Genomic DNA, 19,102 nt, shown 5'->3' with positions numbered 1-19,102 from the left:
ATATAAAAAAAACGTGCACAGTTCTTGGTAGAACCACAAACCCTAATACCATTAGCAATTTATCAAAAATGTGCATTTTTCTATATTAGCTTGTATTTTCTCATTCTTGCTCTTGTTCAGTTCAATTCAGCTCAGTAAATGTGAACAGACTCTTAATGCATGCTTCCTTATAAAATACGAGTATGTCCTTAATGATTTTTATTAATTTTTCCCTAGAAAGGATCTTTACTTCTTTAGTGAGTAGTAATTTTTCCTTTTTGTCATGAAGTACCTGCATGCATAAGGTGATCAATCACCGAGATTTCATCTGATCTACTAGTATTTAAGGAGAGGGTGAATTGTCAAAAAAAAAAAACAAAGAGGGTAAACATTTTTTTTTATTTTTTTTTTATTTTTTTTATTTTTATTTTTTTGCCTAGTAATAATGAACAAAAGCTTTACATTGAACATGGTTGATTTGAGGGGGTTCGGAGACAAAAGGAAGAATAGGAACTAGGAAGGAAAAAAAAATAAAAGTGCTTAAAATAAAAAATAAATAGGTAAATAGAAAACATGAAATTGATGGCAAAAATAAATACTAAATTTCAGGTTAACAATAGACTTAAGCAAGAAAACTCAACTTATATTGTCGTATCACAGAATTAATCAATCTCTTTCTTTTTTTTTTTTTTTTTTGGAAAAAAATTGATCAATCTCTACCGAGCCATATAGGGTTAAATTATTCAACCAATCTAAAAATAATAATACTCTAAAATTTTTAAAGCTATACTAATTCCAAAAATTTTAAACTAACCGCGCAACATATTCCTATCTCAAAGGGTGCAACTTAAATGCAACATACAATCATTTTATTTGTTTATAATTAGTTTCAAGATTACACATTAATGGAGCCCTAATCATAGATCCCTTTTTCAAATTACACCATTGTGCAAATCTAACCTTAATGCCCAAGCAATTATTAATCATAGTCTCCTTATGATCACTCATTGAATCAAGATCCCATCTTTCACCTTGAACAATAATAGTGAACACCAAATCATGATATTTTTTCAAATCCCTAGCAATCAAATCAGCAGTCAACTTTTTTATTGGTACCCTTAATACTTGAGTCCTTTCTAAATCCTTCGTCTACATCTTCCGATTCTCCACATAGAATGACTCTAGCTCGATTGTCGACAAGATTTCTTGTCCATACTTGACCAAAACTACAACTGACTCGAATGCTTTGGCTCCTTTCAAGGCCTTTACGGAGAGGGTTAGCTTGAAATCCATGTCCATTGATGTATCCCAAAAATTGTGGTTAATTTTTATTGAATCGATGTCAAACGAATCAACTTGGAATTTAAAAGGAGGGGTTGTAATAATGTAGATTATCCAGCTAGTAAATAATAAGATATACAAAAGAAAACATAAAACTGATAAAAGTAAAGATAGCGCTAATGATGAGCTCAATAGAGAGAGATGAAAAATTACAACTATTCTATATGCCGGTTAGGTTTAGGGTTTGGTGCTCACCGATTATTTTTAAAATCATGAATAAGCCTATTTATTATCTCTATTATATAGGTGAAGGGGAATGAGACGGAGACGTAACCGTGTAAAGATAAATTTAGGAGATATTTTTTATATACTTCGTGTATGATATCAATCTTTTCAAATTATACGAAGTATAGAGTTGAAGGGAAATAGATATGAAAAGATAGTTGTGTAGGGACCACGTGGGAATTGAGGCAAAACAATGGGGTTGCCACGTTGCATTTTATAGTTGTGCACGATAACTAGTGGCTACTTCCGATCTCCCCACTGTTTAATTATGATAAAATAAAATATAATATTATTGGACCAAGGTTGCCCACTTGCCAATACCAATTTTCAATCATAGGCTCTCGTAGTCTCGTCTTAAGCCGCCTCCTTTAAAAATACTAAAATATTCAAGTTGCCAAACAAAAAACCCATAAATTTAAAAACCACATACACATGAAAACCACAGCCTTTTTTTGTATCAACATTTCTGTTTTCTCACTTATCATCCATAAATCTAATCCTATGCTTGGTGTAATGAGAAAGATTACTTAGGGATTCAATTCTCATTAGAGGCACTTTGAGGGTGGAATCCCTTACCCTTCCCCTCTTACTTTTCTGATTTGCATATACCGGACCAAAAAACCGTGAGAGTTGAGGTTCAGTCAAGGTCCTTCTCCATACCCTTAAAAAAAAAAAAGTATACCATACATTATTCCATTCGTTTTTTAATTTTTATTATTTTTTTAAAATTTTTATTTTTAATTTAAACATTTCTAAGGCACATATATCAATATAAAATTTTGACTAATAATATCTTAAACCGTGAGAGTAATGCTTGGAGTTTAAAATTAATACAGAAAACGCAACACATTATATTGATGGACAAGCTTGCTTTGAATTAATGTAAATTGTTAGAAAAAAATATATGTAAAACTAATTATTTTAAGTTAATGGTGTAATTTATAATGTTAACATAAGTGTTTTTTTGGAAATAAAATAGATTTATTATTTTCATTATAAATAAGACAAAAAAAAAAAAAAAAAAAAGGTGGGTTCAAGAGAGAAAAATTCCCTTCTTAAAACTCTACTTTGACGTAGGAAGGAGTAGTAATTTATACACTTTTTATGTTGAGCTCATAATGTGGTCTAACTCCACTTTAGTATAGGTATAGATAGATGAATCAAGAGTTTAGTAACACTTTGACTTTGACATATATGACTTTCCAATTGTCAAATAGTTATATAAAGAACAATATAAGTGTAGAATATTCTTAAGAATTAGTTAATGATAAGAATGAATAAAAGCTTTATATTTAGATTTATTAAATTAGAAAAAAAAAACATAGAGATCAAGAAATAAAAAACTAAAAAAATTGTCAAACCAAATGCATTTCTAACTCCCTTTAAATAAAATCAATCTACCATAAGAACAAGAACTCATACAAAGTGGAATTAGTTATATTCACCTGAGTATACCGTATACCATAAGTACTTTGTTTTCAATTTGATAAATATTCTTCATTTAATCATCAAATTAAAAACAAAATTAATCTTGGATTAGTTGAGTCTATGGTACACCCGGAAGTATATAACGATCTCTCCAAAGTGGATAAGAAGAGGGGAGAGGAAAAATAATTTCGCTATTAAGAGTAATCCAACATGATAGTAAACTCAATAAAATAAAACTAACATACTAGTAATATATTTAGGAACAGAACATTATAACCAATTGCAAAAGTCAGCATAATAGTGAGAAAGGGAAACAAAACAAAAAAGTGAAAAGCCATACTTCATATACTTTTTTTTTTTTTTGGTGTTTAGAGGGTCACAAGGGCGGGGCTGAGAATCAATCCCAAGATTTCTTAGAATCGAGAGGGAAACCCTAACCACTTGAGCTATTCTTCACTCTCAATCATACTTCATGTACTAAGAGAAATCAAAGAAATAAAATACTACAAACCCAATTCACTCTTTAAGCTAATTCAAAATGCGACTCAGCCATGAACGACTAAAAGAACTCGACTCCGAATGGTTAAAAGGACATAGTTGTATCTTCTATTGAATGTTTTGCAATCTTCTCATTGATCCAAATTTTGTTTTATCTTAAAGCATTCCATGATCATTTTATGTTCCATTAGTTTGGAATGGTAAATAAACAAACAAAAAACCGAAATCCGAAAGACCGAAACTCATAAAAAGGCACTTCAACTTTTCTCCCTTTTTTTTTTCCTTTTCTTGCAGCACCTGCTCAGAAAAACAACCGCGCAACTAGAACAGCAAGAGGAGAGAGAAAATCGAGCTAACAAAAATGGCGGATAACAAAGACGCAACATCCTCAGCTAAACCACCGCCGGCGCCATCTTCTACCTCGTCGTCGTCGCAACGTCCGACGATAACCCTACCTTCTAGAGCTGGGATCGAGTCCTTGTTCACCGGGTCAGGATTCGGGCTCAGCCCAGGCCCTATGACACTGGTCTCCAATTTCTTCTCCGAGAACGATCCTGATTCCGACTGCCGCTCTTTCTCTCAGCTTCTAGCTGGTGCTATTGCTTCCCCTCGACCGCCCTCCTCTGAACCGGACCAGGTCCGGTTCAAGGAGAATCGGCCTTCCGGTTTAGTCATTTCTCCGCCGCCACAACAAGGCGGCGCCGGAGGTGGTGGTGGAGGAGTTGGGTTTTTTATGCTTTCTCCGGGGATTAGTCCGGCTACTTTGCTCGATTCGCCGGGTTTATTTCCAGGACAGGTTGGTTTTTATCATTTTTTGTTATGTGAGTTTTGGATTTAATTGTAATAATTTGTTGATTTTGTAATTTTGGAAAAAAAAAAAAAAAAATTAAGATTTTTGTTAGCAAAATGTGTAGAGTTGACTTAGTGAGGACTTGGGATTTAAGCTGATGATAGACAGATGTAATCATGAAATTTGTTTTTGTTGGGATTGGAGGGAATGATTATGATTATGATTATGATCATGATAATAATAATGATGATGAATTTTGTTTGTGAAGGTTGTTTAATTTCGGGAATGGTGAATGGGGCGAAAGTAAGTGATTTAATCTTAAATTTTTTTTTTTGATATTTAGGAATTTTTTGATGGATTACTACCTCCGTTGAAAGAAATTATGGTGAAATGCGAAGGAATTATACTGAAAATTATAGGAATTTGAGCAAGAAATGAGGTAGAAATCGCGGTAGTAGATTATTGAAGGTTGCTTGCTGAGATATGTATATGTGGTCACTAAAAAATACTGTAATGTCTTTGTATTTGTATAAGAGGCATTGTGCATTAGTGATGCAACTTATAAGTTTTGTAGATGATTGTTGAAATTATATGAGTAGGTGATTATGAATCTGTTTCAGAAAATGGTTCATGCTGAATTTATAAGGTTGAAACTTGAAGCCACACCTCTAATTATAGAATGTTTGCCTGTAGGGCCCATTCGGAATGTCTCACCAGCAGGCATTAGCTCAGGTTACTGCACAAGCTGTGCAGGCCCAAGCTAATTTACATATGCAAGGTGGCTTTCAATCTTCATTAGCATTAGGTCCTTCGGCATCAGAGCCATTTCCAGGTTTTGCCCCCAATACATCAATGCAACAGAATATAACATCTTCTGCACAAGATTCCAAAGATATTAAGGAGTCAGCACAAATTTCTGGTTCTGATCAAAGATCGCAATATTCATCAATCATTGTTGATAAACCTGCTGATGATGGCTACAACTGGAGGAAATATGGACAGAAACAAGTCAAAGGAAGTGAGTATCCACGAAGTTATTACAAATGCACACACGCTGGTTGTCCTGTCAAGAAAAAAGTGGAGCGTTCGCTTGATGGCCAAGTGACTGAGATTATCTACAAGGGTCAGCACAATCATCAGCCACCACAAAAACGGTCGAAGGACAGTGGAAATAATAATGAAAATGTGGGAACTCAAGGAAACCCAGAATCTGTTTCGCAGGCACAGGCTAGTAACTTGAATAGCATTAGTGACAGTATGGCTTACTCGTTGCCTAAAAGAGATCAAGAATCTAGCCAAGCTACAACAGAGCAATTATCTAGTGATGAGGAGGAAGTGGGCACTGGTGGAACTGGAGAAGCCGAAGGGGATGAAGATGAACCTAATGCCAAGAGAAGGTATTTATTGTTTCTGCATTGAACTTATATACTGTTGATGCCTTGGATTCTTCTGATTTTGTGTTGATGGGACTTTTCATCTTGCTTGTGAAGGATTACTGAAGTCCGGGTTACAGAACAAGCGGCTTCGCGTAGGACAGTTACAGAACCCAGAATTATTGTTCAAACAACTAGTGAAGTTGATCTTCTGGATGATGGTTATAGGTGGCGCAAGTATGGACAGAAAGTTGTCAAAGGCAATCCATATCCAAGGCAAGTGATTTTTCTTTGGTTAATATATGGGTGACTATATACTATATACTTCCTCCATTTCTTTTGATGACTGATAAATCTAGTATACCAATTGGTAGTCCATCTAGATGCACAGTCAACAGATTATCAATTATCTTTTCAAACAACTGTTTATAAATTGGTGCATTGTGGTACAAGTTAATGTCTAAATTACATACTAGTATTTATAATTTGCAATCTTTGCATTAATAATATTCAGCTTCATATGTTATAGTACCTGCTTGCCATCACTTCAAGGAGCATGTATCACTTACAACTCTTTCACTACAATTTATTTGAATATGCTGTCTGATAATGTGTTGGCAAATAACCCTTTTCCCTTTCTTCTGCACTTTTACCCTAGCTGAAGCTTAACTTACATCTTTATAACTGTATTAGAGATAGTAAAGTTTAGTGGAAGCTATAACTAAAGGCACTTTCTAGCTCTCTGGTTGTATACAGCTGTCCTTTAGTCTCAAACATAACTTTTAGCTTTTTAATTATGAATGCTCTGTATTGCTATATTTGCAACTATATGAAAGTTGTTCCCTGACTTGGAATCAGGATGCTGGTTAACTACTCCATGTAATTGCTGCTTATTATGCTCTCAATGTGGCATAGGGGTGAGGGCCGTGAGGCTGTTAAAGTGATAATTTCTATGCTTCTGGTATACTAAAAGATTTCGCCTTCTTGTTGCTGTGTACTAGTTTAGGTATCAAATGATGTGCATAGTTTGAGTTTAGCCTTTGACATGTTCAAGTCAAAAATTTTCACATCTAACCTCTCCACAAAGATTGGTACTATCACTGTCAACCTAATACCTTAAGGTGTTCTTAAGAAAGTTTATGCCATGTGGCACCCTCCTCTTAGGTAGATTAAGATTCAAATGCATGTCAACCCTTCAAATATATATAAAACATTCTTGTTGCAAAGAATTGAACATGTGACCAATCAAATGTGAAGAAAGAATTTAACCACCATTCCAATTTGATACTTCGTATTAAAGTTTGAATGTTTTGAAATGATAGATAATATTCTTAAAAAAAAAAAAGAAAAAGAAATAAAAGATGAAAAAGTCTTACAAACTATACAAAGTATTTCTTGAAAGAGTTAAACAAGGTTTTATCTCCAACACTTTTGTAACAATAACAAGCAAGTAGTATAGACATTCACTTACCTCAATTTAAGGTAGAAATCATATTAATGTAAGCTTTTATTTTTAATTTTTGTTTTTCACAAACTTTTAAGAGTTTTTGCTTCAAACATCAAACAATTACTTATCGCGTCATGATGTCAAATTTTCATCATTAGATTTTTTTTTTTTTTTTTAACAAAATTAAAATCCGGGGCGTCGCCCGGGTTTTACATTAGTTCTACTTATTCAAATGTTATCCCATGATAAAAGAGCCATGAGTAGGGAAGGCATACACAGTTTCTAGTGTTGTTTTCTCAAACTGGCTTGAGTACAGGACAAAAATTGGAAAAGATGGTACTTGATGCTCTAAAGATTTTTGAGGTTATGCTATTGTATTGACCGATATACTGCCTTGTTTCTCTTTGAACTTATATTTTGTGTGTTTAGCTATCATGGAGCCTTTTAGGAAGATAAGATAGAGGTAACTGACCTAATCATGTAAGAAATTATGTATTAGTTTTGAGAATTGATTAATGTTTCAGAAACCGTTAAATGGGTTTCTGATAATGTGTGCTAATCAGTTGCATTAGGATCTTTTGATCTTGCTAGGGGCATGATGCCAAAATGGAATATGTTGGTTGGCTTTAGTAAGGTTACTGTCAAAATCTGAAACCAAAATTCAATTTCAGAGCTTTATATGGAACCATGAGGATGAGTTTCTGTTAACCCTTTTTTTCCCATAAAATTTTTGTTGCTATTGTCCAATAAGTGTTCTTTTCTTTTTTTTTCTCTCTTTCTCTCTCTCTCTCTCTCTCTCTCTCTCCAGAGATTTTTCTTTTATATTTTTTATTGTGTTTGTAAGCTTTGATTTTCCCAAAATTCTCTTCCATTGTGTCATGGTCTTGTGTGATATTAAAATTCAATATAAAATTGAGAGTTATCAATTATTACCTTTCTGAAATTTAATACTATGTAGTTGAGGAAGATTCAATAGTACATGCATTGTGCAATGATGCAATCAAAACCATTCTCCCCCTGTAAATTTCATTTACTCCGTATTGTCTTTAGTAATGTGATTGCATAGAATTGTTAAGTTGTGGTAGGATATCTGTGTGATATAGAAAATGGTGAATCTGCCAAAAGTGTATGCATAGGTGTCCTGAAAGCTTGATCCTGGCGAATAAGTATTGGTGAGCGCCTAGGATGACAAAATGTACCACTACAACATTATAGGTGACAGGTGGTGCATATTTTAGGAAAAAATAGTCAATGACATAGGATGGCAAAAGTACTACTACATGCATAATAGTACACAAAAGTACTGTTAAGACAACTTATGCTTTAATGGTACATTATACATGCATAATAGTACACAAAAATGTACCACTGTAGAAAAAAAAAACAAACTAAAAAAAATTAAAAACCCCATAATGCCCTCCAATTTGCATGCCTAGCAAATAGGTGCTATGTGCCTATATGCACTCGATCCTAGCAACAGGCTATTCAAGAAGGAAATCCGAGTTTTGAATAACAGTAGTTGTGTATTAAGGTGTTCTATCTTTGAATCTATGGGTAGAAATGCCCTTATTGTAAAAGAATTTATAATAACCATTATGTTGCTAGTTACTCTTGTTGTATTATAATCTAATGGCATGCAATTTTATGTACCATTGAAGTGAAGTTGCCAATATTTATGTTCGTTTTACATTCTACATCTATCTGACATATGTGTAATCTATGGGTAGAAATGCCCTTATTGTAACAGAATTTATAATAACCATTATGTTGCTAGTTACTCTTGTTGTATTATAATCTAATGGCATGCAATTTTATGTACCATTGAAGTGAAGTTGCCAATATTTATGTTCGTTTTACATTCTACATCTATCTGACATATGTGTAATCTATGGGTAGAAATGCCCTTATTGTAACATAATTTATAATACCCATTATGTTGCTAGTTACTCTTGTTGTATTATAATCTAATGGCATGCAATTTTATGTACCATTGAAGTGAAGTTGCCAATATTTATGTTCGTTTTACATTCTACATCTATCTGACGCATGTGTAATTTCTCAACAGGAGTTATTATAAATGCACTTATGCAGGATGCAATGTGCGTAAGCATGTAGAGCGAGCAGCCTCAGACCCTAAAGCAGTCATTACAACTTATGAAGGCAAGCATGACCATGATGTACCAGCTGCTAGAATGAGTAGCCATAATACAGCAAACAACAGCTCATCTCAACTGAGACCACACAATTCAGCAGTTAATTCCAATTCTTATGCTGGTAAGACAGAATTTACAAATACTCATCAACAACCTGTAGCACTTCTAAGGTTAAAAGAAGAAAGAATTACATAGACTTGTGTGTCAAATTGTCAAAAGAAATTATTTAAGAGTCAAGATACAGATACAGATGTCCTTCAATATGTTGGATACTCGATTCTTTCTTTGAATCTGCTCGGCCAGAGTTTTTCTTGGCCCAGGGACCTTGCAACTGATACACACAGGAAAGAGCCAAGTATACAAGAGATAGAGAACATTGTTGAAATTTTGAAATCAAGAATCTCATAAATATCTGGGAAGTATTTATGTTTGTATTGTATTTGTTAGTAACTTTGTTGTATGTGTAGATTGTGTACACTAGTATAGTAACTAATTATTTTGAGCTTTTGACATGTATTCTTTTGTACATTGGAAAACAAAAAATTGTACCACATGTTCATTCATGTAGGAAAATTTTAGAAACTGGGTTACTGACTTGCTGGTTCCTCTTCTTCAAATTTCATCCAACTCCCAAATCTTGTGCATTGAATCTTAGAGGTATATGATTGCAATTACACTGGTACAAAATTTTGTCTAGGGTTCATACTGCTTGTTATATGCAAGGCATATGTATTCCCATCTCATAGCAATAGCTTCTTCTTCTTCTTCTTTTTTTTTTTTTTTCTTTTTTTTTTTTAAATAAAAAAAAATGAAAATTGGGGAACTTGGAACCAACTGTTTCTGCTGTTGGGTGTATGTGGTTTTCAGGATTGCAGAATGATAGGTTAATCTCTGAGATTTGTAAGTAGTGGAAACTGCATATCACAGGAGTGTTTAGAAAATTGTAGGGGCATATAGAGAATTGTTCTGGAGATTTATGGGGTTTGTATCTGGGCTTTATAGGGCTTTACGTTTGTATTCTTCTCAGTTGGAAACAAAACTGCAATTTGGTATTCAGATTCATTCTAAAGAGCTAAAGTCTGAGCATGATGTAACTTCTAGTACTTGGGTGTGGTATGATGTCAACTCTTGCAATTTTGACTATTTTATTGCAATATTATGTTATACTGCATAATAATGGGGTAATAGAACTGACAAAACTTGACACAACAAGAAATCTGACTCGAAAGTACTGGGTCTTGAACAATAGTTTTTAGATCCTAAACTGAACCACAGATCTGGTTATAAGAACTATTGTTAGCTTTAACATGGTTTTAGAAGGATCTACACATCATTTTGTGGTCAGTATTGACAGTAAATAAATATGTTTGTAATGATTTGTTACTTTACATATATGATATACTTCGTACTTATTAAATATCAATTACATGAATATGGCTTCCCATAAAATGAATGCACGATCCACCAATATATAGGTAAGGTCTGTTTTAATCGAGTCATTTAATTTCGGGTTAGTCTAGTCTTTCATATGATTTTGACTGCAGCACAGTGTGTTCAGCAGTAACCATATTGTACTTATGAGGCTCAGAGGGTGAGTTTTCGAGCCCATGAACAAAAAGGCAACAGCCGCAACACCAACCATTGTCATTCACTGCCCTGCCAATTGCCTAATAGAAGGCCCTTCCAAAAAAAGGTAGGCAAAAGGTTTTCTTTTGTGAATGATCAGTATGCAATGATACTAAAATTATGCCTGCGATTACAGTGTGCTTCTGCTGTACAAGATAGCAACAACTCTCAGAAGAATGATGGTGTGCCTAGACTTCAAGAGAAGTTATATAAAGATTAAATGACAGGGAGTGAGGAGAGATATAACTTCATATAGGAAGGGTTGCTAGAAAAGAATTAGACTCCTACCATTTTATTATATTTTACCCTTCTCTTTAACTCACTAAAAATTTACTGTGAACTGTGAAGTATACAGATACAAACTATACAAAGAATGTGTCAACTGTCTTCATATTGTGATTTCTGAAAGGCTTCCCAGCAAACTAAACTTGTTTTCAATTTTAATTTAATCATCATTGAGGGTCATAAGTGTGGATATTTGGCCGCTATTTACAAAATCGAGTTTATTCAGTCTCATGCAGCACAGCACCTTTTCTGGTAATTCCTCTGGTTTTTGAGCCTGAAAATCAATCGATTGATCGAAGAATGCTGTCAGTTGCTATTGGTACATCATATAAGATATTTGCGTTAAAGAATACAGCATAAGAAAGCAAATGGAGAATAAGGTCATGTCTTTAGGAACAGAAAGACTAAGAAGATTCTGACAAGACTAATCAAAGACATCAGCAGTGTTTTTTTCTTTATAAAAAACATAGCATCTTTGTACCTGAATAGTCAAACCAAGATCAAGAATTCCTTCTTTCAATCGTTCTCGTAATGATTCTAATGCTTTCCTGGACACATAGCTGAATCGGTGCACATCTATGTCGATTTCAAAATAGTCAGGTCCCTATATGAAAAAAGCAGAAGAGCATTATTAGATGCAGATTGCAGAATAATCACAAGCATTAAAAAACTGAAAAATAACACATTTGCCAAAATTATCAAAAAGTGTGCTTCCTCAACCTTGAAAAATTCATGCTGAGGGCGTGACAATACTGGTTTGTCCTTATAAGCATTCAGAAGTCTCTTTTCAGTAGAACTCAACTGAAGATCCTCCGGATTTACTACCCCCGACAAGATTTTAAGTCTTTCTCGGTAAGGAACCACTGATTTAAGCTTCTCAGTATCATTATCCACCAATCTCTGCATTGTAAGAAAATGTCTTCACGTTAGAACTAATCGTATATGTAATTATAGTAAATGCCACATGAGTTTTCCTGTTAGTTCTAAGAAGTACTTCAGAGGCGCCAAACAAGTACCTTGATGCTGTCTAAGAAATCTGATGGAACGACTTGGTCAAAATTGTCAGATAGTCTGAAATACAGCACAAGGCTTATACCTTCACCATCGATGTCACCTAGGAACATTGAAGGAGCATAAGTAGGCATCTGTGAAGAAAAACAGAAACATTAATATTAGAAAGTGACCATTCCCTACAAAATATGCACAAAGAGGTAACTGCCAAACCTGTATATTAACAATCAATAGTGGCGGCAATTTGCTGTTCCCTTGTACAGAGGGAAGCTCAAGGTGCTGAGCAATGTGGCTTATCTTCTCTGAGCAAGCGAACAAATCTACACCAATGGGAGTATAAGGACAGTAACCTGGTGCTACATTTTTCATTTTGTCTCTGCATGTCAAAGATGTCATTTTGTGTAATTAGATCTTCACATCAACTTATAAGGTGCATTAAAACTTCTTATGTAATCTGTACGCAACAGACTTAAGTCACCCCTTATTTCATATACATGTCACAACTGGTCAGATCAATTAAATATATATCAACTTCACACGAAGCATCTTAAGGTGACATTATGAAATTCGTGGTGACTGTGCTTGTTTACAAGACCTGCTGCAGAAGGGTAAATAAAAATGAAGGTGCATACAAAAAAGATCAACTCACTTAAAGTAATTTTCGCCTCTAACCCTGAAAACTGAGGGTGAAATCGCAGACCAAGAGCCTCCTGATAATGCCTTTTGATCATCATTTGCACATGGAATCGAAAGTCCTGCTTGGGGACGCAACATGTGTGCACCTGACCACAGGTTTGACATGTTGAGAATTTTTCCATCTACCACCCCCCATAAACAATAATAATGCACTAATCAGTTAAATAGATGACATGCTAAATATGATTTCGCTGTTCAAACTAGTACATTGACATGAATGGTCCTGCTAACCTCCGAAAACACTGATAAAATCATCGTCAGATTCAGAATCAAGTATGCTCACTGAGTCATACCATGCTTCCTCTTGACAGATTCCTACATAAACACAGAATACCATCATAAGATTATAAACAATGCTTGATCTAGAATAGGCTTCGTTCTTTTCACCTTACAAAAATCTTTTCAAAATTTCTCTGAACTTACATAAAAAATCTTGCTGAACTTTAGATTTTTTTAAGGTGAAAATACAGAAGCCTTGATTTTAACCTCAGATGAGAGGGAAGTGAAAAATACCATTTTCATCGACGTGGTTCCAATGCACTTGGGTTAGATGGAATGATTTATTAGAGACCTCAGACCTCCTGCAAGTAGTGGTGCCTCCCTTATCAATATCAATTTGTACAAACTCGCTCACAGAGATGCGGCTTCCTGTATCACTAAATGATTTCCTTTTGATAGGAGTCTCCCCCATGTTTGAGCTCAACTTTCCACGACATTTTCTCGATCTTCTAGTATACTTCTTCCTATGAGGAGCAACTTTAGAGTGTGTTGTTGAAACACACCCACCCATCTTTTATGCTAGAAAAACCCAACAACAATGATAGCTTTCCTATTCTGTAACGCCGAAATAAGCTAAGAAAGCTTCTACCAAACACGATGACACGTCCTAATTTTGAGAGAATTGAGTACCTATGATCACACACACAGACACAGAGATAAAATCCCAGTTAGAAAAACATTCATACACAAGAATTCGAAAAACAGTCATAATTTAATTTCTGATGCAGATGTTTTTTGACAGAACATATAACAGCAAAAGGGGTATCAAATCTAGCCTAGCACAAAACATTGAGATAAATATTTCTCAAATTTGTTACTAAAAAAGTTCACACACCCATACCAAATATAAATTTTTACCAAATTTCGAAAAACTAAAAAAAAAAAATCTAAGCACAACACATTAATGTCATGATCATCTCACTTTCAGCTAATGAAACATCATATTAATATATAAACCATAGTTTGTCTGCCTTTATGATCTCTAATAAACATTGCCAGCAAAATAATTCTATTTTTTTAAAAAAAATGATAATCCTCCAAAAAATTCTTTTATTTTTGGTGGTCCTTTCATTTTCATTCCAAACATCATCATCATCAACACAACTACAAAGTAACTTTGTACATACATCAAAATTTACCAACATTCTAATCAATAAAACTACAATAAGTGGCCGTATGACTAATTATTAATGATAATCTTTCGTTTCGTTTATGAATCAATAAAACTGCCAAAAAAATAATAAATTACCTTAAGAAAAATCAAGGGGACTTAATAATCAAAGAAAACTCTGGCTTTTGAAGATTGCCTTGTAATCTTACTTCAAATAACTAGTACCCGCTTTTCGTCAATCCCTATTAAAATAAAAATTAGAAAAATAAATAATCTGAATTTTTTTTGGGTCCTAAAATTATAGGATCATCCTTATATTTAGAGTTTTTTTTTTTGGTCTATATATAAGGAGAAAGAAATCTGGGGATTTAAGGGTGCTAATGATTAATGCATAACAACAAATATATTCCACTAAAAAGAAAGGTAACAGAAAAATAAGCTTAAGTTTTCAAATGTCCACATCAAAATAAGTTAAGAAAAAGACAAGAAAATGTGAAAAATATTGAGAAAATTAAAGAAGCCATTTTTACTCCCCTATAAAGTTTCTTCTTTTGGATGACCAACCAATAAATATTGAAATAATCTTATAAAGTGGGTACAAGTTAATTAAAATTATTATTTAAAAATAAAGGTTAGGGGATGTGTCATAAATTGCGCATAAATTAATTTTGAAAAGTCCTTTACTCTTTTTTATTCGGTACCAATTTGACGAATGTATACTTTATAATATAAGATCCAAATAATTCTGTTGAAATTCAATAAGCCAACCTATGGAATCCTTTACTGGTCATTTTGATTTAGCGAATTAATTTGGCATGCAACCTCGTCGATTCTTTATTAAATTAACAAAATTTTGTGACATGCAAAACCATGAAGTGAAATTATGCAAAATTGTAACCCATCTAAACCACAATGTATGTTATGAAACATACATCTCTAAATTACGCCAATGTAAAATTACTATAACCATTCCTACATAAGATTTTATATGTACAACTTTTCCGTCTCACGTTGATTAGATTGATTTTAAGGATACGTTAAGGAGAAAAAAAACACGAATGTAAAAGTAAAGTAAGAGAGAATACAAACCTGAGGAGAGAAAGAAGCGATGAATTCCGGTGACTCGACCGCACCGTTGGAATTCAACACCTCCAACTCTTCCCTAATTTAGTTGATTATTTTGAGTATCACCCCAAATCCCTCCTCCTATCTCACCAGTCAAAACAGATGAGAAAAAAGAAATAAAAAGATAATTTAGAGAGAAAGAGAAGAAAAAAGATAAAAAAGGTTAAATTACAGAGAAATAAAAAAGAAAGGAAAATTAATCAAACTGTCAAAACTTCCTATCCATTATCTTCGGATCCCCTCATTTCTTGCCCGCCCCCATTTTTTTAAATCTTCCCCCCTATTTTCTCTCTTCCTAATTATTATTACGTAGTATTTTTTTTTAACTTATTATATTTAGTTACCCATTTTTCATATATTATACTAGAGTAGTACTTTGATCAAATTATTCAATGCATTGTCTCCCGGAAATACTTTTGTAATCAAAATATTTATATACGTATATAATATATAAATAGTGCATTACATCATTAGGGTGTGTTCTATTCACCTAATTTATACTAATCTTATTTGAACTAATTTAATCTGAACTTATTAGACTTTAATTAAATATACGTAGTATTTAAGTTGTAATTTGAACTTAGTAACCCTGATCGCAACTTATTTTCCCTAAACTGATCCTATATGAACTTAATAGACTTGAAATATATGAAGATAAGGTGAATAAAACAAGCCCTTGGTCAATACTTTTGCCATTATATTGTTAATACAGGATTATACATTGATATTGTTTTGTGGTTATATGAAAGATATATCATATTCAACTTATCTGGATGATAGAGACTACATTGTACATACCCAACAATTAAAATGGTTTAATATGATATGCACTTCTTTAATCCACTGATAAAATTCAGCCTGAAATCCTATAAGGAATCGTTTTCCTTGTTTATTTACTGTTTTACTAGACATGGGATTATTTGTGACTATTGCAATATAGATTAAATCCCCTTTGATCCGACCAGAATATATAATACCTAAGATTCTAATTAATTAAGACCTAGGAAACTTATATTAGCTTAGGTTGAGAACAGCTACGCATGGGTTAGAATAGCACGAGAACCAGACAAGCATGGCATGAATTGTACACGGTCCAACTCAATCCAAACAAGTCACAAATCTGACATGACACGAGAGGCACACCAGGCCAGTGGATCATTAAATCCAGTTACTCATTCTAATATGTTACTCATTCTAATACCATACCCAGTGATTCATTGATTTGTAAGTTTGTAACACGTACTATAAGCTATCATACATTGACAACATCGTGTAATACTAGGACGTGATTAAAACTTAGTCAAACTAATTTAACAACTGTTTTGGCTTAAGCAAGAGCTATTCACATTTACTTAACTGAGTTGAACTCAACTGAACTGAAGTGATTGGAGCTGAACTGAACTGGACTGATCTGATCTGATTGGAGCTAAACTGAACTGAATAGAGTTGAAATGAATATTTTTATGATCTGAGAGAAGGAAATTAGGAGCTGAACTAAAGTGAACTGATTGGAGCTGAACTGAACTGAAATTAAGCTGAAGTGAACAGACCCTAAGAACTATAAGGAATTTCAATTGCTATTATATTGGACATTAGTAAAGAAAAAAATTAATGTTTTGAATTTGTATAAAGGAGGAGGAAATATATAGAAAAAACTACTTCATATTAATTTATTTATCGTTGTATTTAAATAGTGTAAATTGTATACTGATGAATATATTGGGAGAAAAATATTCAATTGAAAGGTAAGTAGATAAAGAAAATTGGTTTATACTTCGTATTAAGTATCTCCCTCGTGATGTCACTGATGATGAAGGTGTTGTAACGATTTTTTTCTTATCTATTAAAAAAGGATATTACTATGGTATGTAGCTTGCTTGTTAGAGGGGGCTTTCTCTTCCTCTAGTGTGAGATAGGTTTTCCCTAATGGCCTAAACTGTAACTATATATTTAAAATCATTAATAATATCGATTAACAGGTGATTTTAACTGTCGTTATTTGATCTCTTAGACTTGTAAGAAAGAAAATTAAAGAAGATAAGGGAAATAATGGACAAATGGTTATATGCAAGATTTGGGCTTAGTTTCAGAAATTGATGAGATTTGGTCATAAAAGATCTTGGGAATGCATAGACAATAAAGTCATCCCATGTTAAACAATTGATGTTTCCGACTATAGTTAATTAGGTCCTTAATTAGTCCCCATTCTTCTAGGTCTTGAGGTGTGGAAGTAACCCAGGATTGCCATAAATACTCATTAACACTTATTAATTTGACCCATTTCAAGCAATAAAAATCCACTCCAATTAATTCAAAGATCTAGCCTCGTTTTAATTCCATGATTTCAGAGTGGACCAATTAATTATACTCCATTTAATTAATTAGTGATACGTTTTGAACGTTGAGATATTTTTTAATTTTATCCAACAAATTAAACTCGGGGGTGCTAACATTGCTGTGTTACAGCATAGTACAGTATTAAATTTTACCAATGTACAATTATACAAACTGTGCATTTGGAATTGGTGATGTGTTGGTGTATGTTGTGCTACTAGCTAGGAAAGGAAAAAGTTAAAGGTTTGTGGTAAAGAAAAACACTTTTTTTTTTTTTTAATATATACTCCGTAATTTCAACATTCTTACCATTTTACTCCGTAGAATAATTGACACAGTTTATTCTGACACATTTATAATATGTTGATTTATTATGATGCACATACAATTTTCAGTTTCTAAGATGAGTTAGGAGTTTGAACTACTTTACAGTTGAAGAAATGAAAGAAAGTCTTCCTCTTAAGTGGTGTGGTAGGATTAGTAATTCAAAACGAACCTACAATCAGAGGTTGATATAACTCCAAATTAATACAAAGTACTTTGTAATACACTACTCAACCTTCATACGGTTATACCTTTTCATACTAAAGTATCCTCATACTCTATATTATACTATACTCCGTACTAGATCAGATAGTTTTAAGTAGGGTTAAAATGTACTTCAAGCCAAGTTTGTGTCAAGAGCTCAAGACTCAAGACATGTTTGATTACTCCTCCCTCTCAATATATTCAATCCTTCATGTGGGGTTCATTATGCATGTTAAATTATTGGCTCATTAAATAAATAATTGGCCTGGCTCATTAACAATTACTAGTATTAGGCTGATCGAGTTGAAGATATTCCAATGTTAGTAGATGGATATATAGTACAATGAAAATAAATGCGGCTATACAAATTAAATAATAATTGTATACTTGCTTGTAGCATTATATTAATCTTACTAATTATAGAATTGAATATTATCAACCTATGTTATTCTACAGCTGCCAAATTTGAGTGAATCAAGTATTTCAGCGCCTCAATGAAACAAAGGCTCTTTGAGTATAGCACTTTGTTGTGTAGTTGAATGTGGACAAATTTTCAAAATTCAAGAAGTAAGGTGCATGCACGGTTCTTAATACGTATACCAACGGACCAACCTGAGGACCTAATTAAGCATGAATAATCCCCCCACCCTCTTTTTTTCTTTTTTCCGCTGATAAGGAGATCGAGTACTGGTAAAAAGGTAATTTAAGGATATTCTCATCCTGTGCTGTTAGGGCTATTCACATTTGCAGAACTGAGCTGAATTGAACTGAGCTGATTGGAGCTGAACTAAACTGAATTTTTTATGAGAGAAAGAAATCAGGTACTGAATTGAACTAAACTGAAATGAACTAAACTAAACTGATATGAGCTAA

General features: G+C 33.3%; 2 protein-coding genes across 3 annotated transcripts; one reads left to right on the top strand and one right to left on the bottom strand.

Annotated features, from left to right (window-relative positions):
- Window positions 1–3,711: 3,711 nt before the first annotated feature.
- Window positions 3,712–9,828, top strand: LOC145600945 (putative WRKY transcription factor 3). The gene is made up of 4 exons (XM_081656827.1): window positions 3,712–4,267; window positions 4,955–5,658; window positions 5,752–5,910; window positions 9,147–9,828. Exons 1-4 carry the CDS (start codon window positions 3,833–3,835, stop codon window positions 9,427–9,429), a joined length of 1,581 nt encoding a protein of 526 aa, XP_081512953.1. The 5' UTR covers window positions 3,712–3,832; the 3' UTR covers window positions 9,430–9,828.
- Window positions 9,829–11,127: 1,299 nt separating this feature from the next.
- Window positions 11,128–14,539, bottom strand: LOC145601948 (protein ENHANCED DISEASE RESISTANCE 2-like). 2 transcript variants are annotated; one of them, XM_081658039.1, is made up of 9 exons: window positions 14,381–14,539; window positions 13,366–13,761; window positions 13,084–13,167; window positions 12,806–12,974; window positions 12,370–12,532; window positions 12,162–12,290; window positions 11,866–12,045; window positions 11,627–11,749; window positions 11,128–11,419 (listed from the first exon to the last, which is right to left on the bottom strand). In XM_081658039.1, exons 2-9 carry the CDS (start codon window positions 13,640–13,642, stop codon window positions 11,306–11,308), a joined length of 1,239 nt encoding a protein of 412 aa, XP_081514165.1. In that variant the 5' UTR covers window positions 13,643–13,761; window positions 14,381–14,539; the 3' UTR covers window positions 11,128–11,305. The 2 variants fall into 2 exon arrangements, with proteins under 2 accessions (XP_081514165.1, XP_081514166.1); XM_081658040.1 differs by lacking the exon at window positions 14,381–14,539 and having other exon boundaries at window positions 12,806–12,938; window positions 13,366–14,027.
- Between the last annotated feature and the right edge of the window lie 4,563 nt (window positions 14,540–19,102).

This window comes from Chenopodium album, chromosome 21 (assembly GCF_948465745.1).
Source record: "Chenopodium album chromosome 21, dcCheAlbu1.1, whole genome shotgun sequence".
In the NCBI taxonomy this organism is placed as follows: domain Eukaryota; kingdom Viridiplantae; phylum Streptophyta; class Magnoliopsida; order Caryophyllales; family Amaranthaceae; genus Chenopodium; species Chenopodium album.
This window is presented reverse-complemented; position numbering and strand designations above follow the sequence as displayed.

Excerpts from the sequence above, each read along its gene's own strand:
- LOC145600945 (XM_081656827.1), top strand. The coding sequence starts at position 3,833 with ATGGCGGATAACAAAGACGCAACATCCTCAGCTAAACCACCGCCGGCG. Across the intron at positions 5,659-5,751 it reads GAACCTAATGCCAAGAGAAG|GATTACTGAAGTCCGGGTTA; the intron begins GTATTTATTGTT and ends TTGCTTGTGAAG. Across the intron at positions 5,911-9,146 it reads AAAGGCAATCCATATCCAAG|GAGTTATTATAAATGCACTT; the intron begins GCAAGTGATTTT and ends ATTTCTCAACAG.
- LOC145601948 (XM_081658039.1), bottom strand. The coding sequence starts at position 13,642 with ATGGGTGGGTGTGTTTCAACAACACACTCTAAAGTTGCTCCTCATAGG. Across the intron at positions 13,168-13,365 it reads GAACCACGTCGATGAAAATG|GAATCTGTCAAGAGGAAGCA; the intron begins GTATTTTTCACT and ends GTGTTTATGTAG. Across the intron at positions 12,975-13,083 it reads TTTTATCAGTGTTTTCGGAG|ATGGAAAAATTCTCAACATG; the intron begins GTTAGCAGGACC and ends GGGGGGTGGTAG.